The sequence below is a fragment of the Elephas maximus genome, chromosome 3, assembly GCF_024166365.1.
Source record: "Elephas maximus indicus isolate mEleMax1 chromosome 3, mEleMax1 primary haplotype, whole genome shotgun sequence".
Classification (NCBI taxonomy): Eukaryota; Metazoa; Chordata; class Mammalia; order Proboscidea; family Elephantidae; genus Elephas; species Elephas maximus.
The window spans coordinates 139,918,807-139,941,394 of record NC_064821.1 but is presented as its reverse complement, the minus strand read 5'-3'; the positions used below and the strand labels follow the sequence as shown (position 1 = coordinate 139,941,394).

The 22,588-nt window shown below is 39.4% G+C and overlaps 1 protein-coding gene across 1 annotated transcript; it reads right to left on the bottom strand.

The window, feature by feature from the left end:
• Positions 1–825: 825 nt before the first annotated feature.
• Positions 826–22,375, bottom strand: LOC126071563 (guanylate-binding protein 5-like). The gene is made up of 11 exons (XM_049875758.1): positions 22,147–22,375; positions 18,937–19,145; positions 18,305–18,432; positions 16,975–17,084; positions 16,514–16,710; positions 15,179–15,421; positions 13,829–14,109; positions 5,559–5,771; positions 4,572–4,674; positions 4,118–4,299; positions 826–2,447 (listed from the first exon to the last, which is right to left on the bottom strand). Exons 2-11 carry the CDS (start codon positions 19,124–19,126, stop codon positions 2,367–2,369), a joined length of 1,728 nt encoding a protein of 575 aa, XP_049731715.1. The 5' UTR covers positions 19,127–19,145; positions 22,147–22,375; the 3' UTR covers positions 826–2,366.
• Positions 22,376–22,588: the final 213 nt, after the last annotated feature.

Genomic DNA, 22,588 nt, shown 5'->3' with positions numbered 1-22,588 from the left:
CTGATACACATTTGGAACCCTGGTAGCACAGTGGTTAAATGCACAGATTCTAACTGAAAGGTTGGCAGTTCATACCACCGTCTGCTCCTTGGAAAGCCTATGGAACAGTTCTGCTCTGTCCTGTAGAGTATCTATGAAGCAGAATCAACTCAATGGCAATAGTTTTAACACACATTTATTGAATTAATAAGTAAAGAAATATGTTCATAAATGAGATGATCTATGATTTTCTTTTCTTTTACTTGCTCTAATCAGTTTTAAAATTATGGTAATATTAGCCTCAAAATTATTTGAGAAGTATTACCATTTTTCTATTTTCTCAAATATCTTAGATCTATTTTAATACTGGAATTGACTTGACAGCAAGCAGTAGGTAGGTAGTATTTGAATTTTTAGATTTTGCAAGAAGTCATAAATATTCTGAACTTGGGACTTTTCTAATGGCACAGTCAGTGATAATTGTTTCAATTAGGGACACTAAAATAGATAAGCTTTTTTTTCTGCAAATAAGTAAATCATATTTTGAGCAGCTAAAAAATTTCAAGATCCTCAATATAACCCAATCTGAGGATTCCTTGGACAGATAAGCAATTACGAGGGAGGCAAAATGCAGATTTGGTAATGTTTCTATAATTTTAAAACCTTACTTTACAGGAGTAAACAAACAAACAAAAATATTAAGGGTCTAATAAAACATTTTTGCTTTATTTCCTGCCTTAGTGTAATTCTTAACCTCTTTATGGAAACTCAAATGGTTTCCCTATTGATTTTTAAAAATTGAGGAAAAAATTAAGTAAAAAGGAGAGTTAGGGTTTTCAAAAAATTTTAATGGAAGTTTACAGATTAAATATGTACAAATAAATAATTTTATTCAATCCATAATGTTTTTAGGAAACACCAGCAGAGTTTCAAACATGACTACAAAGAACTGAGATCATTTAACTTTAAAACTATAAAGAAGTATAAAATTACATTAGCCCCATCAGATTTTTGCCACTGCATCTAACATCACTTATACCATATATTTACAAGCTATAAGGACCTAAACATGCAACACAATTATATAGTCCAGTGTCAACTGTTTCAAGTTCTACAATGTACTATTTAAGTTATGTCTTGGGTGAAGGTGAACAAGAAAGAGAAGGTTTCTTCTTTAGTCCTTCAGCCTATGATACATCTTCAACTCCATGTTGATAGCACCTTCCATGTTCTGGAGGATCTAGATTTTATGAGGTTATTTGCTTTCATCTTGGTCCATGCAAACTGTCTGTTGACAGTGCCCAGGTGTCATGCTGCTGACTATAGACTGAAAAACTGCCACCTAGTTGAGAACTGTATATTGTCTCAACTAGGGAGCTAGGTTAGTTGTCTTTACCATTGGCGCCTCCATCTGCTGGCAACTAGCACATGACCACCTGACAGGAGTGATGTCCAACTAAGCCTAAGATTTTGGTCAACTTCCATTTGACTTAGTCATGTGGATAATACTCACAGGTCACTTGCTATCTTTTGAGACAGAAGTGGAAAACTAGACTGGCGGCATTTGGGTGGAAGAGAAAGCTCTCTCTCTTGGAATATGCTACATATCACCCCAAAATTGAGGTAGTGGTAAAATGTTTTCTATTATACAATTTATAATCTCCTTAAGGAAGTAAGCATCTTTTTAATTATTGGACTATTAAGATGCACATGTTACCAATTACTAGCACCATAACTTTAAACAAATGCTTAATATAATAATTATGGTGTTGTTGTTAGGAAACCCTGGTGGTGTAGTGGGTAACAGCTATGGCTGCTAACCAAAAGGTCGGTAGTTCAAATTCACCAAGCACTCCTTGGAAACTCTATGGGGCAGTTCTACTCTGTCCTGTAGGGTCGCTGAGTCAGAACTGACTCAGTGGCAATGGGTTTTTTGGTTTGTTGTTGTTAGGTGTCATCAAGTTGGTTCCAACTCATAGCGACCCTACGGAGAACAGAATGAAACACTGCCCAGTCCTGCACTATCCTCACAACCGTTGTTGCAGCCACTGTGTCAATCCATCTTGTTGAGGGTCTTCCCATTTTTCACTGACCCTCTACTTTACCAAGCATGATGTCCATCTCCACGGACTGATTCCTCCTGATAACATGTCCAAAGTATTTGAGACATAGTCTCACCATCCTTGCTTCAAAGGAGCATTCTGACTGTGTTTCTTCCAAGACAGATTTGTTCATTCTTTTGGCAGATATGTTCATACCAATTATAAAGTTTACTTAAATGGTAATTGTCTTAAGTTCTGTAGTTGCTTGGGCTAGTCGTGTCCTCGGTGAGAGTGAGCAATAAAAGGAAGCTCTGATGTTTAGCTCTTTACAGTAAGACACATGTATTACCTAAAAAGACGCCGTAATGTTTTTTGAAGCCTTCTGTTTTCAGCTTTTAATCTTTCTTCGAGCCTTTTGGCTTCTTCCTAATGAGTGAGAAATAAAAACATTGGGGTTAATAAGTTCGCAGAAAGGACTAATTACTGTGGGAATAGAGCCAGACCCAGGGCTGTCAAGTTGATTCCAACTCATAGTGACCCTATAGTAGTGCCCAAATCGGTGGGGGAAACACGCAAACAAATCTTTTTTTCCTTATTTATTTTAATCTATCAGTAACAACAATTACTCAGTTCCTCTCTTCCATTCATACCTGTTTTCTCTCCCACTCTTGGATATCCTACTTCTGTAAGCATCTATACGTCTCTTGCTGTAGCTCCAGAAACATCATCATCTCTCAGTCCATGAAATGCTGTTATCTCAGAATTCCATTCTGAGACTCCCTGCCCCTTCATTCTAAACAATCTCATTAGGAAATCTTAGTCACATCTTAACTTCAAGCCTCATTGCTACACAGATGAATGTCTCACATATTTCTAAAAGGGGAAGCTGATCCTGCAGCAGGGTGCCCAGAATCAGGTGAGGTGTCTGAGCCTTACGTGAGGGAATCTGTTCCATGTCTCTGCAGTTTTGGTAGCAGAAGTAGAACGAAATCAAAGACCCCAGACTGACCATACTGTCCTTCAGAACAGAGTGGCAATCTTAAAAATGTCTTGGACTACCACGTGGAAAACTATTATACACAGGTAGACTGGTCACCCAAGGGGAGGGGTAGAATGTCCTTTGTCCCATAAGGGGACTCACACAGAAATTTTATACCAGGTTTGCAGAAGCAATTGTGGACCTCATTCTGTGGGGAAGACAGTTCTGATAATTTCCTAGGCTGTGGAATGCTGGCACTTAGTTATGTCTTTGGAGTCTGTTTTCTGAAAATGGGCACATAACAGTTGAGCTTCATAGTGAACACAGCAGATGAGGCAATGCATGCCAAGTGTTTGTATAATGCTTGATAAATCAGAACTACTGCCTATTGACTCATAATCATAATAATAAAAAAGGATGGGATGAAACAAAGTTTGCCAGTTAAAGACCTTCAGAACCAGGGATGATCAAGTCAAGGTTGAGAAACCAAAAAAAAAAAAAAAATCCACTGCCGTCGAGTTGATTCTGGCTTACAGCAATCCTATAGGACAGAGTAGAACTGCCTCATAGAGTTTCCAAGGAGCAACTGGCAGATTCAAACTGCCGAATCTGCCGTAGCACTTAACCACTATGCCACCAGGGTTTCCCAAGTCAAGGTTAGGGTCATAAAAACAGTAATATTAAATTAATTAGTTAATCTATGACTGAAGCAAAAGATTGTCCAGAGAGGTTAATAAGTTAACAGAAAAGAATAATAACTGTAGGCTAGAAATGTCCTTCACTTTTGTTTAATAAATTATAGTGCTTACTCTGTCCCAGGCACCATTGCAAACACAAATATTAACTCATATAATTATTAAAACAATCCTATAAGATAGGTATTAGTACTGTCTCCATTTTGCAGAAGAGGAAACTGAGCAACAGAGGGGTTAGATAAGTTGCCCAAATCATACATTTTGTAAATAGTGGAAATGGGAGTCACACCCAAGTAGACTGGCTCCAGAGTCCTTATCCAGGGTCACAATATTATGCTGCCTTTTCTTCCTTGTCATTGCTGCCTGGTCTCATCATTAAATGGAGAAGACTACAATCCTAGCATGATACAATTGCTACATACCTGGATTTTACACTCCTGGGCCCTCTGTTGCTCTGCCAGCCAGTTTGCTCTGTCCCTCTCCATCTGTCTCACTTGCTCCTGATGGAGTCTCTCCCTCTGCTCCATCATTAGCTGATTCTGCCTTCGAATCTCCTCCAACTTTTGTGCTTCAGCCTGTGCAGCCTCTGCTTTCATGCGTGCCTCTGAGGACAAAGGAAAAAAACAAAATTCTCTAAGATTGAAGTGTTACTCCCTTCTACCTTCCACTCTTGTTATAGAGAAAATTCCCTGGGGCCCTTTTTTCCTTCCAGGTAGCCTTAATACAGCTGATTATATGTGCCATACCCAGATACAGCCTCAGGAAGTAAGAAACATCTTCAGCATTCCTGCCCTAATTTGATGATCCCAGGTGGACCAGGCCAAGTTAACTTCAAACTTGGAGATATTTCTGGTCTATCTTCCATTTTCTTCTCACCTTCCAACTCCTTTTCCTTTGCTGTGAGAATCAGGTCTGTCTGTAGAATTGCATCACTCACAGACTCCTTGGACATTAAATATTTCTGCAGAGTTTCCTCAGCCTAGGAACCCCCAAAACATGCAGTTAGAACAGGAATTGATGGTCAGAAATGTAAACATCTTCATTTCTGTGTCCTCCCAGAGTCTTTTCATCCCCAGAAGTGCACAGCCCACGCTGGTGGAACTGTCAAACAAGCCTCTTCTGTCACAGGAGTGGGCACTTTCTCCAGGCTGGCCAATCGGTTACAAGGCCACTAGATACAAAGCACTTGTTCACAGGCAGGGGAACACTGCAACCTGAGTTTTTTAAAGACTGACATGGATTCTGGGAAAAAGATGCTCTCTTTCCTGAGACTGAGGGCACTAAGGACTAGCTAAGCTTGGAGCTGTTGGTGTTTTCGCTGCCATCTGGGATGAGCCTGGCTGAGAATAAAGCCAAAAGGGAGGGAAAAGAAATAACAACGACAAAAAAAAATGAAGGGGGGTGGGGGTGGAAAATAGGAAGGAGAAGTGGTGACATTATTTAAACTTCAGAATGTAGTTGTGCTTAAAACTAAATGAAATCTTTTGTTTTTAATCTTTATGAGCCAATAAACTATTGTTTTTTCTTAAGTTAGTTTTAGTTGTTAGGTTTCTGTCCTATGCAACCAAAAAGATCTTACCATAATAGATGTTGCAATAAAAGTCTGATGATTTTGCTGATATTTCAATTTAATTTCACAGCTGTCATTACAGCATAATCTTGTGCCAGGAACACTAATAGGAGGCACAGAGTAGGTTTTTTATCCATGCTTATTGATTGAATGAAAGTGTAACTACTAGGCAGAGACATAAATCTCATCTGTGTGCCTGTATATGCCTTTCCTCCTGTTCTCCCTGAATTTTTAAAGACCCCCTTCCCCACTACCCAGCAATTTTCTAGAATTAATTGGTAAATTAAGAATACCTGTATTCCCTTCCTGGGCTCCTGATAGTAATTTTTCCTCAGCCTTTCCATCTTCTGAATGTAGAGACGATACCCCCCGGGTTTAGAATAAATCCCTTGATTCACTTCTTCTTCTAAAAAAAAAAAAATACCCTGCAGTAAAGCTGAGCAACGATCCCATGATGCTTGCAGATTCTGCTTACAAAAGTCTTCCTGTTTTGCTTCTAGCTGGGTCTTCAAAGAAACACAGCAGCAGTTCTAGCAATGATTCTCAAAAAGAATCTATATTTTTTCTAGAAAGTTAGAAATCTCCTTAAGTGCCTTTCTGCTGTTATTTCTCCCTTAGCTGTGAGGAGCAGATCACAGATCTCTAGTCTCATGCCCTTCTTTTAAATGTGTCTATCACTTTTTTCACATTCCTGGTTTCAGTATTATCCTGGACTTGGGATTTCAAATAAGGAGGTGATTATTAGAATAATTGTGGTATAGCTAATGCCATTCTGGTTTTTAATGACATCAATTTCTTAGCTTTGGCCTGGAATGATATCAGCCTACTGTACAAAGCCCAAATACATAAATTTTTAGAAGATGTAACTGGGAGTTTTGCTTGCTTAATTAATAAAAATAAAAAGTTAATACTTTTAAAAATACAATTTTTTTTTTTTTTTATAATAACTTTTATTAAGCTTCAAGTGAACGTTTACAAATCCAATCAGTCTGTCACATATAAGTTTACATACATCTCACTCCCTACTCCCACTTACTCTCCCCGTCTTGAGTCAGCCCTTTCAGTCTCTCCTTTCTTGACAATTTTGCCGGCTTCCCTCTCTCTCTATCCTCCCATCCCCCCTCCAGACAAGAGTTGCCAACACAATCTCAAGTGTACACCTGATATAATTAGCTCACTCTTCATCAGCGTCTCTCTCCCACCCGCTGACCAGTCCCTTTCATGTCTGATGAGTTGTCTTCGGGGATGGTTCCTGTCCTGTGTCAACAGAAGGTCTGGAGAGCATGGCCGCCGGGATTCCTCCAGTCTCAGTCAGACCATTAAGTTTGGTCTTCTTATGAGAATTTGGGGTCTGCATCCCACTGCTCTCCTGCTCCCTCAGGGGTCCTCTGCTGAGCTCCCTGTCAGGGCAGTCATCGATTGTGGCCGGGCACCAACTAGTTCTTCTGGTCTCAGGATGATGTAGGTCTCTTGTTCATGTGGCCCTTTCTGTCTCTTGGGCTCTTAGTTGTCATGTGGGCTTGGTGTTCTTCATTTTCCTTTGCTCCAGGTGGGTTGAGACCAATTGCTGCATCTTAGATGGCTGCTTGTTAGCATTTAAGACCCCAGACGCCACATTTCAAAGTGGGATGCAGAATGATTTCATAATAGAATTATTTTGCCAATTGACTTAGAAGTCCCCGCAAACCATGTTCCCCAGACCCCCGCGCTTGCTCCGCTGAGCTTTGAAGCATTCATTTTATCCCGGAAACTTCTTTGCTTTTGGTCCAGTCCAATTGAGCTGACCTTCCATGTATTGGGTGTTGTCTTTCCCTTCACCTAAAGCAGTTCTTATCTACTGATTAATCAATAAAAAAACCCTCTCCCACCCTCCCTCCCTCCCCCCCTCGTAACCACAAAAGTATGTGTTCTTCTCAGGTTTACTATTTCTCAAGATCTTATAATAGTGGTCTTATACAGTATTTGTCCTTTTCCCTCTGACTCATTTCGCTCAGCATAATGCCTTCCAGGTTCCTCCATGTTATGAAATGTTTCAGAGATTCGTCACTGTTCTTTATCGATGCGTAGTATTCCATTGTGTGAATATACCACAATTTATTTACCCATTCATCCCTTGATGGACACCTTGGTTGCTTCCAACTTTTTGCTATTGTAAACAGAGCTGCAATAAACATGGGTGTGCATATATCTGTTTGTATGAAGGCTCTTGTATCTCTAGGGTATATTCCGAGGAGTGGGATTTCTGGGTTGTATGGTAGTTCTATTTCTAACTGTTTAAGATAACGCCAGATAGATTTCCAAAGTGGTTGTACCATTTTACATTCCCACCAGCAGTGTATGAGAGTTCCAATCTCTCCGCAGCCTCTCCAACATTTATTATTTTGTGTTTTTTGGATTAATGCCAGCCTTGCTGGTGTGAGATGGAATCTCATCGTAGTTTTAATTTGCATTTCTCTAATGGCTAATGATCGAGAGCATTTTCTCATGTATCTGTTGGCTGCCTGAATATCTTCTTTAGAGAAATGTGTGTTCATATCCTTTGCCCACTTCTTGATTGGGTTGTTTGTCTTTTTGTGGTTGAGTTTTGACAGAATCATGTAGATTTTAGAGATCAGGCGCTGGTCGGAGATGTCATAGCTGAAAATTCTTTCCCAGTCTGTAGGTGGTCTTTTTACTCTTTTGGTGAAGTCTTTAGATGAGCATAGGTGTTTGATTTTTAGGAGCTCCCAGTTATCGGGTTTCTCTTCATCATTTTTGGTAATGTTTTGTATTCTGTTTATACCTTGTATTAGGGCTCCTAGGGTTGTCCCAATTTTTTCTTCCATGATCTTTATCGTTTTAGTCTTTATGTTTAGGTCTTTGATCCACTTGGAGTTAGTTTTTGTGCATGGTGTGAGGTATGGGTCCTGTTTCATTTTTTTGCAAATGGATATCCAGTTATGCCAGCACCATTTGTTAAAAAGGCTGTCTTTTCCCCAGTTAATTGACACTGGTCCTTTGTCAAATATCAGCTGCTCATACGTGGATGGATCTATGTCTGGGTTCTCAATTCTGTTCCATTGGTCTATGTGTCTGTTGTTGTACCAATACCAGGCTGTTTTGACTACTGTGGCTGTATAATAGGTTCTGAAGTCAGGTAAGGTGAGGCCTCCCACTTTCTTCTTCTTTTTCAGTAGTGCTTTGCTTATCCGGGGCTTCTTTCCCTTCCATATGAAATTGGTGATTTGTTTCTCTATCCCCTTAAAATATGACATTGGAATTTGGATCGGAAGTGCGTTAAATGTATAGATGGCTTTTGGTAGAATAGACATTTTTACTATGTTAAGTCTTCCTATCCATGAGCAAGGTATGTTTTTCCACTTAAGTATGTCCTTTTGAATTTCTTGTAGTAGAGCTTTGTAGTTTTCTTTGTATAGGTCTTTTACATCCTTGGTAAGATTTATTCCTAAGTATCTTATCTTCTTGGGGGCTACCGTGAATGGTATTGATTTGGTTATTTCCTCTTCGGTGTTCTTTTTGTTGATGTAGAGGAATCCAAGTGATTTTTGTATGTTTATTTTATAACCTGAGACTCTGCCAAACTCTTCTATTAGTTTCAGTAGTTTTCTGGAGGATTCCTTAGGGTTTTCTGTGTATATAATCATGTCATCTGCAAATAGTGATAACTTTACTTCTTCCTTGCCAATCCGGATACCTTTTATTTCTTTGTCTAGCCTGATTGCCCTGGCTAAGACTTCCAACACGATGTTGAATAAGAGCGGTGATAAAGGGCATCCTTGTCTGGTTCCCGTTCTCAAGGGAAATGCTTTCAGGTTCTCTCCATTTAGAGTGATATTGGCTGTTGGCTTTGCATAGATGCCCTTTATTATGTTGAGGAATTTTCCTTCAATTCCTATTTTGGTAAGAGTTTTTATCATAAATGGGTGTTGGACTTTGTCAAATGCCTTTTCTGCATCAATTGATAAGATCATGTGGTTTTTGTCTTTTGTTTTATTTATGTGATGGATTACATTAATGGTTTTTCTGATATTAAACCAGCCTTGCATACCTGGTATAAATCCCACTTGATCAGGGTGAATTATTTTTTTGATGTGTTGTTGGATTCTATTGGCTAGAATTTTGTTGAGGATTTTTGCATCAATGTTCATGAGGGATATAGGTCTATAATTTTCTTTTTTTGTAATGTCTTTACCTGGTTTTGGTATCAGGGAGATGGTGGCTTCATAGAATGAGTTGGGTAGTATTCCGTCATTTTCTATGCTTTGGAATACCTTTAGTAGTAGTGGTGTTAACTCTTCTCTGAAAATTTGGTAGAACTCTGCAGTGAAGCCGTCCGGGCCAGGACTTTTTTTTTTGTTGGGAGTTTTTTGATTACCGTTTCAATCTCTTTTTTTGTTATGGGTCTATTTAGTTGTTCTGCTTCTGAATGTGTTAGTTTAGGTAGGTAGTGTTTTTCAAGGAATTCATCCATTTCTTCTAGGTTTTCAAATTTGTTAGAGTACAATTTTTCATAATAATCTGAAATGATTCTTTTAATTTCATTTGGTTCTGTTGTGATGTGGTCCTTCTCATTTCTTATTCGGGTTATTTGTTTCCTTTCCTGTATTTCTTTAGTCAGTCTAGCCAATGGTTTATCAATTTTGTTAATTTTTTCAAAGAACCAGCTTTTGGCTTTGTTAATTCTTTCAATTGTTTTTCTGCTCTCTAATTCATTTAGTTCAGCTCTAATTTTTATTATTTGTTTTCTTCTGGTGCCTGATGGATTCTTTTGTTGCTCACTTTCTATTTGTTCAAGTTGTAGGGACAGTTCTCTGATTTTGGCTCTTTCTTCTTTTTGTATGTGTGCATTTATTGATATAAATTGGCCTCTGAGCACTGCTTTTGCTGTGTCCCAGAGGTTTTGATAGGAAGTATTTTCATTCTTGTTGCTTTCTATGAATTTCCTTATTCCCTCCTTGATGTCTTCTATAACCCAGTCTTTTTTCAGGAGGGTATTGTTCATTTTCCAAGTATTTGATTTCTTTTCCCTCGTTCTTCTGTTATTGATCTCTAGTTTTATTGCCTTGTGGTCTGAGAAGATGCTTTGTAATATTTCGATGTTTTGGACTCTGCAAAGGTTTGTTTTATGACCTAATATGTGGTCTATTCTAGAGAATGTTCCATGTGCGCTAGAAAAAAAAGTATATTTTGCAGCAGTTGGGTGGAGAGTTCTGTATAAGTCAATGAGGTCAAGTTGGTTGATTGTTGTAATTAGATCTTCCGTGTCTCTGTTGAGCTTCTTACTGGATGTCCTGTCCTTCTCCGAAAGGGGTGTGTTGAAGTCTCCTACTATAATTGTGGAGGTATCTATCTGGCTTTTCAGTTCTGTTAAAATTTGATTTATATATCTTGCAGCCCTGTCATTGGGTGCGTAAATATTTAATATGGTTATGTCTTCCTGATCAATTGTCCCTTTTATCATTATATAGTGTCCTTCTTTATCCTTTGTGGTGGATTTAAGTCTAAAGTCTATTTTGTCAGAAATTAATATTGCTACTCCTCTTCTTTTTTGCTTATTGTTTGCTTGATATACTTTTTTCCATCCTTTGAGTTTTAGTTTGTTTGTGTCTCTAAGTCTAAGGTGTGTCTCTTGTAGGCAGCATATAGATGGATCGTGTTTCTTTATCCAGTCTGTGACTCTCTGTCTCTTTATTGGTGCATTTAGTCCATTTACATTCAGGGTAATTATAGATAAATAAGTTTTTAGTGCTGTCATTTTGATGCCTTTTTATGTGTGTTGTTGACAATTTCATTTTTCCACATACTTTTTTGTGCTGAGGCGTTTTTCTTAGTAAATTGTGAGATCCTCACTTTCATAGTGTTTGACTTTATGTTAGTTGAGTCGTTACGTTTTTCTTGGTTTTTGTCTTGAGTTATAGAGTTGTTATACCTTTTTGTGGTTACCTCATTATATACCCCTATTTTTCTAAGTAAAAACCTAACTTGTATTGTTCTATATCGCCTTGTATCACTCTCCATATGGCAGTTCAATGCCTCCTGTATTTAGTCCCTCTTTTTGATTATTGTGATCTTTTACCTATTGACTTCCATGATTCCCTGTTATGTGTATTTTTTTTTTAATTAATCTTAATTTGTTTGTTTTTGTGATTTCCCTATTTGAGTTGATATCAGGACGTTCTGTTTTGTGACCTTGTGTTGTGCTGATATCTGATATTATTGGTTCTCTGACCAAACAATATCCTTTAGTATTTCTTGTAGCTTTGGTTTGGTTTTTGCAAATTCTCTAAACTTGTGTTTGTCTGTAAATATCTTAATTTCGCCTTCATATTTCAGAGAGAGTTTTGCTGGATATATGATCCTTGGTTGGCAGTTCTTCTCCTTCAGTGTTCTGTATATGTCGTCCCATTCCCTTCTTGCCTGCATGGTTTCTGCTGAGTAGTCAGAACATATTCTTATTGATTCTCCCTTGAAGGAAACCTTTCTTTTCTCCCTGGCTGCTTTTAAAATTTTCTGTTTATCTTTGGTTTTGGTGAGTTTGATGATAATATGTCTTGGTGTTTTTCTTTTTGGATCAATCTTAAATGGGGTTCGATGAGCATCTTGGATAGATATCCTTTCGTCTTTCATGATGTCAGGGAAGTTTTCTGTCAGAAGTTCTTCAACTATTTTCTCTGTGTTTTCTGTCCCCCCTCCCTGTTCTGGGACTCCAATCACCCGCAGGTTATCCTTCTTGATAGAGTCCCACATAATTCTTAGGGTTTCTTCATTTTTTTTAATTCTTTTATCTGATTTTTTTTCAGCTATGTTGGTGTTGATTCCCTGGTCCTCCAGATGTCCCAGTCTGCATTCTAATTGCTCGAGTCTGCTCCTCTGACTTCCTAGTGTGTTGTCTAATTCTGTTATTTTATTGTTAATCTTTTGGATTTCTACATGTTGTCTCTCTATGGATTCTTGCAACTTATTAATTTTTCCAGTATGTTCTTGAATAATCTTTTTGAGTTCTTCAACAGTTTTATCAGTGTGTTCCTTGGCTTTTTCTGCAGATATCCTAATTTCATTTGTGATATCATTAAGCATTCTGTAAATTAGTTTTTTATATTCTGTATCTGATAATTCCAAAATTGTATCTTCATTTGGGAAAGATTTTGATTCTTTTGTTTGGGGAGTTGGAGAAGCTGTCACGGTCTGCTTCTTTAAGTGGTTTGATATGGATTGTTGTCTCCGAGCCATCACTGGGAAACTAGTTTTTCCAGAAAATCCGCTAAAAAAAAACTGCAGTCAGATCCCTATCAGAGTTCTCCCTCTGGCTCAGGCTATTCAGATGTTAATGAAGCCGCCTGGGGAGGGTGGGGGAGGGAACAGAGAGATAGGAGAGTAGCACCTCAGAATATAGCCAGAGTTGCTTGTCTTGCTTGGAATGACTCTTATATCTGAGATTCCCGCGGGCGCGTCGCCTATGTGTGCTGTCTGTGTGGAGATTGCCCCCGGGGGGTCTGGCCCGCTGGAGTCACGGTCAGATCCTCCGCTTCCAGCCCCACGCCCAGCGTCAAGGCTCCCCTACTGGGACGGTGCACTCTCGACTCCAAAATCAGTCGCTGCCTCCCGGGGACTTCTCGTCCCTCCAGCCGCGTGGCCGTGCCGCCCCCGTGAACCAGGTGGGCCCCCTCCCGGGGTTAGTTCAGATGGGTGGAGTAGCTCCCCGTGCTTGTGCCGCGACCGAGTGTCCCGGCTGGAACGCTGTTCTCCCCGCTCCAATACCAGTCGCTGCCTCCCGGGGACTTCTCCTACCGGCTGCGTCCCACGCCGCCCGCGCGACCCGGATGGTCACCTTCCCGGGGTTAGTTCAGGGGGTGGAGCAACTCTCCGTGTTTATGGCGTACCTGCGTGCAGTCCAAATCCCTGTGGGACGGTTCCCCGGCTCGGATGCTGCTCTTTCTGCTCCAAGATCAGTCACTGCCTCCCGGGGACTTCTCCTAACGGCTGCGTCCCACGCCGCCCGTGGAACCGGCTAGTCCCCCTCCCGGGGTTAGTTCAGGGGGGTGGAGCAGGTCTCTGTGCTTGTGCCGTACCTGACTGGTATGCTGGCTCCAGGCTCTGGAAACAATCGCTGCTTCCCCGTATTAGTTCGTTCTCCGTCTCTAAATCTGTGTTTGTTGTTCAGGGTTCGTAGATTGTTATGTATGTGATCGATTTACTTGTTTTTCCGTGTCTTTGTTGTAAGAGGGATCCGAGGTAGCGTCTGCCTAGTCCGCCATCTTGGCTCCGCCTCTAAAAATACAATTTTTAAAAGAATAATATTATTCAAAAAAATGGGACCATGGGAATAACATGCAAAAAGTAGATTATATGCATATGAAAGTTTCAAAATCTATAGGGCCCACAGCAGTTACTTTTTTTTTTTTCCAAAATAACATTGATACCTTGGCCACATAAATGATTATCATTTTTTCTAGTCTAGTAAGAATTGCTTTTCTTAATTAAGTCTCCATTTTTTCCTTTCATAGCAATACTTTGCCTTATACTGACTCTAATCTCCATGAACTAGAATGACAACAAAAATTACCACCAAATCCTTCTGGAACTTTCGGTCCACATCCTTGAAGGAGCTCTTCATGAAGACCTCGATGGCCTCTCTCTCAGTGGCCCTGTGCAGGTCCAGCAGCTCCTGGAGTGTTTCTGTGGGCAGCTGCACCTTCTGGCCCATCTGCTGATCATAGTGGGCAATGGCCTTTTGCACTGCAGCTGAGTTCTCAATCTGGGCCAAGGCCAGGACTGCGTTCTCCATGCAGGGCAGATCACCACTGTTGATGGCATTGACGTAGGTCAACATCAGACTCTCTAGACCTTCACGGGGGGAAAGGTACTCTTATTATTTGTAGGTAAAAAGGGCATGCTCTATACTGAGTCATTTTGAGAATGTTAATTTAACATTGCATTGCCTGAACTTTTCCAGCATTTTGTACAGTACTCCAGTGGCCCAGATAAGTTCCTTTGGGAAACTGTGTGACCAAGAAGTCTGATCTTTCACTCTTTGGGAAAAGAAACCATGTTCAAAGGGAAAAATAGAGAGAACTCAAGATGTCCATGTCATTGTCCACATTTCTTCCTACTCCCGTGGAGAAATGTGGAGATGATTATGTAAAAGTCACATGTATTCATTTCATTAGAATGCTATAGGCCTTTTGCCTCTTTACCCTTCCATTTCTTTCCTCTTCCTCAGGTGTCTATTCTCTTCAATATTCCCTTTTCTTTCACTTCAGTAAGGGTGATATAAGAGTTACCTTCCACAGAATAACAACAAATGAGCAAATTAGAACAGGTCTCCTTTAACTTTGTTGGAATTTTCATGTTTTCCTTCCTTATTCTTGGCACAGTTTTTGTTTATATCCAACTTCCTTCAATAACACTGCAAAAATTTACAAAGTTCTAGACATAGAACCCTTAGGAACACCTGGACCGAGAAGTCTGCTCAGACTCTTTTGGTGTTCTTGACATCGTGGGCCTCTGTTTGTTTATGTTTGCATTGATTAAATTCTATTTCTATAGGACTTGCTCACCTTGTGCTTAGCACAGGCTGTGACACATAATAAGTATCCAATAAATCTGTGGAACAAATGCTTCCAACCCATGTGGTTTACTCTAGTTCAACAGTGGACCATTTATGGGTAGAATTTCTTTAACTCTGCCCTTTCTTCAGGCTATGCTCCCATTTTATCCTACTTTGGAAGCATAACTGAAAAAGCACTAGAAATATTTTTGATACCCACTTGAACTTAACAAATATCGTAATATGATTTGCTTGATGGTAATTGACTACGTATTTGTCAACACTGACACTGGGAGAGGGAATCTTATAACAAAGTTCCTTATTTATTATGTTGAATTGAAGGAAAATCCTAAAAAAGATACTCACGAGGTCCATTGACCTTGATGTCTCCTGGGAGAGCCTTTATTTTAGAATGGCTGAAGATGTAGGAACAGAATTCTGCAACTTGTTGCACAAATTCAGGATCCAGTTCATCATCACGTAGAGTCTCAAGTTGGGCAAGCTTCTTCCGATGACTAGGCAACTCAAAGATAAAGCATTTCTTCATTGGAAAGAACTTTTGTATACATAGGCGGGGCAAGTTGAAATTCTGAACTGTTTGATCAGTGCCTAGAGATGGAAAAGTAGGATTTATTTAAAAACCACCCTTTGCCGTCAAGTCGATTCTGACTCATAACGACCCTATAGGACAGAGAAGAACTGTCCCATAAGGTTTCCAAGGCTGTAAATCTTTACAGAAGCAGAGACTGCCACATCTTTCTCCAGCAGAGTGCCTGGTGAGTTTGAGCTTCCGACCTTTTGGTTAGCAGTCAAGCATTTTAACCACTGTGCTACCACGGCACCTTAGGATTTATTTAATATGGTGTTTATGTTAATTTTAATCTCTTTCCCTCAATAAATATTCTTTCTATCTGTTGTTATTTATTTCAATATATCTTCACAAGCTCTAAGCAAAAAGATTGTCGTTGATGTATGCCGTTGAGTCAATTCCAACTCATAGCAACCCTATAGGACAGAGTGGAATTGCCCCCATAGGGCTTCCAAAGAGCAGCTGGTGGATTTGAACTGCCAACTTTGGTTAGCAGCCTGAGCTCTTAACCACCATGTCACCAGGGCTCCAAGCAAAAAGATATAAGGTAAATAATTAGGGGGAAAAAAAAAAAAGAAACTTTCTCCAAGAACCTAGGAGTAGTACAAATTAGTACCGAGTCTCATAGTTTATTCTAAATTAATACCAAAAAAAACCAAACCCAGTGCCATCGAGTTGATTCCTACTCATAGCGAACTGCCCCGTAGAGTTTCCAAGGAGCGCCTGGTGGATTCGAACTGCCGAACCCTTGGTTAGCAGCCATAACACTTAACCACTACACCACCAGGGTCTAAATTAATTAAAAAAAATTAATAGTACTTGTTAATTTGGTAGAATAGCTAGTTGATTACATATCAAACCCAAACCCAAACCCAGTGCCATCGAGTCAATTCCAACTCATAGCAACCCTATAGGACAGAGTAGAGCTGCCCTATAGAGTTTCCAAGGAGCACCTGCTGGAATTGAACTGCCAGCCCTTTGGTTAGCAGCCATAGCACTTAACCACTAGTTGATTACATACATACAGGAGACCATAAATTTAACCACCTACACAAAACAGGTAATTTCCTGTGTTATTTTCCCTCTGTTTCCAAAACTGAAGTCCCTGTTACCTTGCTTCGGTCTTAGTGAATTCTCTAGGTATTCATCTGCTGTGATGACTTGCTCATCCATTTCCAGCTCAAGGAAGAAATCTCTCAGAGTCCACACTAAGTCGGGGAAGGAGCTCACAAAGTCAGCTGAATCTGCAACCTCGTCAAGATCAGATGAGGATCTTTCCCTGAGCAGATTTGTCAGTTCTGTCACTTTGCTGAAATGCAATTAAGGATAACTGGTAGAAATAGGACTGCATCTAAGCCTATATTTAATTCCATGTATCTCTGAACGTTTATTTTCCCCTTGGGCCTTAACCAATTCATCACTTCACCAGCAAAGATATAGACTTTTTCCTTGTACTCTCAGTGTTTATCATGTTTTCATTTTTAGGTTTCTTTCAAATGATTCATAGACATACAGCTGATGAATATAGGATTCCTCTCTGGTTTTGGTGCTTTCTTGAACCATAAAAGGATACTACAGTAGGTCGATAGCTTCCTGGTCGATTTTGTTCATGGTATTGTATACAAAGATGCTGCTCAGTAGCATTGCCAGAGCAAAGACCTGGGTATCATTCTTCTTATCAAGCTAGAAGCGAAAACAGATTTATGTCATGTCCCATGGCATCCCCAGAAGAGCAATTGTTAAAAATAGACCTGTGCATTGCAAATATCAAACAAGACATAAATAAAAATGATTGTCACATGCACAGGAACTTTGAATAGTTCTATCATTAGCATTGATAATTTTATATAGAACTATAAATTTTCAATTCATCAATCCCTCTTGTAACTACTGTTAGATATTTGCAAAATAGGGAGTCGAAGTTAGTAAATCAACCAAAGCTCTTAAAATCAAGTTTTTTATTATATAAAACAAAGTTTGCCTATACGCATAATGTTGCAGTTGTTAGCAGCCACTGAGTCAATTTCAACTCATTGCAAACCCATATATATCTATTTTATTGATTAGCTGTTATGCACCAGAGAGTTCACATTCGTGATCTTAAACTCAAAACAACACTGTGAGATAAATTTTACAGATAAGGAAACCAAGGTTCAAATTGAGGCTAATCATCTCTAAACTCTGGTAAATCAAAGCAAAATGAAAAAAATTTAAAAAAGAAGGAAATTCAAGGGATCCAGTGATGCACTAGAGCCAACTCATAACAATATATGAGAGCAGATTGTGTACGTCTCTTCCCAGCTTGAAATCAGCCATGAAGGCAGTATTTAGGAAATGCACAAGTGCTACAAATCAAGGCTTTGTTTTTTTCCCCCAGTAAGCTCATCATTAAGCATTTATCACCACACCATTGCGAAAAACCCATGTAGCTACTAATCAAATGATGAGTTGGATAAGACCAAGAGAAAATAAATGATTTGGAACACTTGAACTCCGTATAGACTAAGAAGCATTGAAATATTCTTTCTCTTACTTGTCAAAGTCAGAGATCTACAGGTGCCAGAGCCCTGATTTGTACACACGTTCACCTGACCCAGAGCCCAAGGCCCTAACCACCATCTCTACAGGAACAGACTCTTGAGTGATTTTTTTTTTTTTTTTTTGCATCATCTTAATATATCTGCAATAACCGCCTGGCAACATCTGTGTAGTAAGATCTAGTCATGATTCTGGCATATAAATATTTTTTCTCACTTCACAATTCCAAACCTTGACTACTTAAAACAGGAAAAAAGATAAGGTATACTTTGGTCAAGTGGAAGTACAAATTTATGTAAAACCTACCTGTGTAAAGAATGTTCAGAGATGAGGAGGTTAATCAAAACCAAATCCTCCTTCCTTACCTTCTCTACGTCACCTAGGCCCTCAGTGTCAAGCAGCACTAGTGTGAGATTTGACTTCTCCGGGTGAGGCATACACCACATCCAGATACCCTTGGTGTGAGACTGCACTGTAGATCCAACAGAGAACCCTGCAGAAGGGGCGGGGGTGACTGAAGGTTGTGACAGCAGAGGGGCTCTGGAAATAGGGGACTTGATAACTGAGCTAGGATTTAAGGAAAGCAGGATGAGGAAATAGCAGAAAGTACAACTGGTAGCAATCTAAACTACAACTACACAAATGGGAAATGACAACAGCAGATACCATAGGTTTGAAATTTGATATTTTTTACAAGAATATCATGTTATTAACAACATTCATGGTGTAATTATGTAAACCAAAGTTATTTCATTGCTTTCTTACTCCTTATGAGAAATATGAGGATAAAATACTTTTTCCAAGGAAATAGTAAGGCAAAAAAAGTGGTATGCCAGAAATTGGGAGCAGACTTTAAACTCCCAGATCGGAGCCCAGACACTAGCTTTCAATATGCATCTTTTTGTCTAAACTTTATCTTCTGAAATCATCTTAACTACAGAGTGGGCAGCGTGAGTGAAGACAGGGTATTCAGTACAGTTTTGTTGGTGGCACTTACCGTGTTTCTTGCCAGCCAGCTTGTTCATCAGGTAGGATTTGCCTGTGCGGTAGAGGCCCACGATAGCCACCACCACTACAGGCTGAGTAATGGCAGACAGGATCTTCAGAGCTTCCTGATTAATCATCAGTTGCTCATTAATGTTCTCAATGAGGCACATTGGGCCTGGCATGTGGATCTCTGAGGCCATGTCCAGGGTGTTACCTTGTCTGCAAGGGAGGAGGTGAAATGACCTGAAATGTCTGGTGTTTAAGCAGAAGAAGTCATTTTACTTCTGGAATTTGGTATCATACTACTCCCCAGCATGGCCTAAATTTCTGGATAAATATTTTTAAAAAGTGATTGCAAAGAGAACCACAGTAAAATAAGTCTTGAGGCTCTTTAAGGTCTCTTACAGGCTACCCCACTGGCTCTTAAATATTTGATGGGCATAGAAAATCTATTTCCTCAGTTTAACTTAGTACCGTTAGTTTGAATCTTACTCCATTGATTTTTGGTTTACTTTTGTTTCCTAGTTTTTATCTCCCTGCATCACTAGATTGATTCTTTATGACCATTATATCTTATACTACATTTCTTTCTTTTACCTCATTTCAACTTGCTTTTCTCTTATTTAGGGCTATGTCCAGTCAAACTGTATTATATTAAATCCTGCCAGTTCTTTACATAGCATTATCTAACACATTACAGTTGTTTTCTTCTTAGAGCTATGTTGTTTCAGTAAGTTTTATATACAGTTATTGATATAGCTTCTTCAATAACACTTCAAACGTGACCTTTTTATGGATGAGGAGGTGAGTAAAAATATTTCCTTTAATTATGATTAACCACTTATTTTCTAACTTCTGGGCATTAATTCCTATAGCCCAAAGAGTCCTTGATAAAATATTTTTTAGGCTATATGAGATACAAGAAAATGCACACTTTTCTACCTTCCCTTACTGTAAAGAATAATTTACTTCTGTTTTAAAAGTGAGTATCTACTACAGAAGTAAAAAAATCCACCATCTGCCTGACTCTTCCTTTAACTTGCAACTTCCTTTATCTTGCGACTAAAAGATTTGGATTCCTAACCTCTTTATTAGCAGATTGCAAAAACAAATGGGTTTTTTAAAAACAATTCTAAGGACACATTCCCCCTTCTACTTCTTTCTCATAGCCAAGGACCCAAAGATGAATCAGGTGACAGATCAAAACAGAAACTGCTTCGAAGTAGACAGTAGAAATCCATGGCACATGGCACATCACCAGGCATGGGAATCAGAAATGCCAAGTTCGAGTCTTATCCAGAAAGAAGGGATTGCACAATGATTTTAGAAACTCAAATGACAAGTCTCTTTCTATTCTAATCCACTCCCTAAGCAGTATTGGTGCCTTATAGTTGTAGAGTTCTGGTTGCCTGACTCATTTATAGCAAGGGCCATAATTGTTTTTAAATTAGAAAGATGTAAGACCTGGCAGTGATGTTCTATAACAGTTAGCTAGGAGAACCAAATATATATACGCAGATATTGGGGCAACCAGCTTTTGTGCTTTGGGCTGATGTCATTAATGGCGGGGGGGGGGAACTAATTTGTCCACGTTTTCAAGCCTCAGAAATAACACTACTGCTATATGTCTATACTAATAATATTATTTTATGCATCGTCCCCACATGTTAACTGGATAACATCTTTACTGCTCCTTAAGAGAGCCCAAGCTCCAAAATACCATTGCAGATTCAACCATGGCTCTGCCATTCGTAACAGCCAGTGCTGTGTGTTCTGGGATACATTTTCCCTAACTCTGTTACTGTACCATAACCTTTTATAAATGAAGGCAATGCAAGAATGAATTGAGATACAAAAAAGGAATACACATTTTGTCCTTGAAGTAAAGCAGACCTGATTTCTAATCCCAGTTCTGCCACTGGCTAGCTACCTGACATTCGACATTTCACTCAAGTCTTTAAGCCTAGTTTCTCTTTAAAAAAAAAAAAAAAAGAGGATAAGTAAGTAAATAGTTGGAGGTAAAATTCAATGATGCACTCATTAAAACTGCTAGCTTAATAAAGACAAAGCTACAGGAGAGAAAAAAAAGTGCAAATAAAGAAAACATTAAGAAATACAGGAGAAAATGTTCAGGAGTGCTGGAGACGGAGATTCTGAAAGAAAATATCTCTTTTTTTGGCTATACTAGTTTGTGTCCTGTGTGTTTTGTTGTTGTTATTTGCTTTGTTTTGTGTTGATTGTGGTTTAAGAAAAAAGGCTCTTAACAAGGAGATAAATGGAAATCAAACAAGAGATGCATAAAACTTGTGTTATATGGTGGAGAGAGTTCCAAGGAGTAAGCAAAATTGCCAGATATTGTCAGAGGGGTCAAGTCAGGCAACAACTGCTGAATCAAGTGATTTATACTATAGAGGAAGTACAGTAGTCAAGCAGGATCCAACACAAAAGGGGCTAAGGGCATGGAGAAATTGAAACCACTTATATCAGAACTATGTCTAAAAGAAAAAATTGATCTTCAAATAAAGTACGACACTATGACTAAAAATATGTAGCTGTTTTCAGGAAACCTCTTCATTGTTTACTCCAGGTTTCAACTTTCCTCTTTTTTCTTATTTTTTTGTACCTAACAATGTTGTTGCTGTGTGCAAAGTAGAACTTCTCCATAGGATTTTCAGAGCTGTGACCTTTTGGAAGCAGAGTGCCACGCCTGTCTTCTGAGGCGCCTCTGGGTGGGTTCGAATTGCCCAGTAGTCAAGCACTTAACCATTTGCCACACTCAGGGACCCCCCCCCCACCACCAACTTAGGAATGTTAGCATGCTAATTACGTTGCTTCTCATTATTGCTGTTTCTCATAAAAATAAGGCAATCATTGTCGAGTAAGGCTGCAGTTTGAGCCAGCTTAATCAGATTCTATCAAAGATAAAGGTAACAAGTGGTAATTATGCTCCCAGATAGGTCATAAGGCGGAAAAGGAAGAAAAAAAGCTTTAAGACATTTCAGTCTCTCAGTTTATTCTCCATACATGCTTGTGTGTAATTGAGCATTAAGCAAAGCAAGCCGGCCTTTCAGAATCCTCCTGACCATCTGATAAAACCACAGCTGAACCCTCACTGAGGCCTGATATTCCGCATCAGGCTCTGCAGCATCCTGTCCTGATGGAATGTTTCTGCAGTGAGCTGCCCCTTGCCAATCTCCTCCCACCCTGGCCCCAATCTCACCTTAACTGTGAAACTCCCAGCAGAGGTCCTTTTTCTTGATAAGAAAGCTGCTTTGATGAGAATGTGGTAGGAGTCCTAACTCTTGTCCCTTAGTTTAGGTGTGGGCTTTCTGCCATATCTCTTCCTTATCCAACGTGGGGATTTCCGCTATTTTTTGCCTGAGATCAGAAGACTGGAAAATGAAATGGAAACTAAGGAAAGAAGGGCCGAAGTTTGGAAATCTCTGTAAGGAAACTGAAACCAAAGAGCAAACTCCATGACTAGGCAATAGGAAGGGGATTTCCCGAATGTTGGCTAATACACTGCATGCATTGGGCCTGGTTTCTCAGAAATCGCATGCTGTTACTGGGAGAAATCTTGGAGATCATTTCCCAGTTTTGAAATGTTGTTTGAAATACAGTGATACCTATCTCCAGTTTAGAAGCAGGGCAGAAGGAAGCCC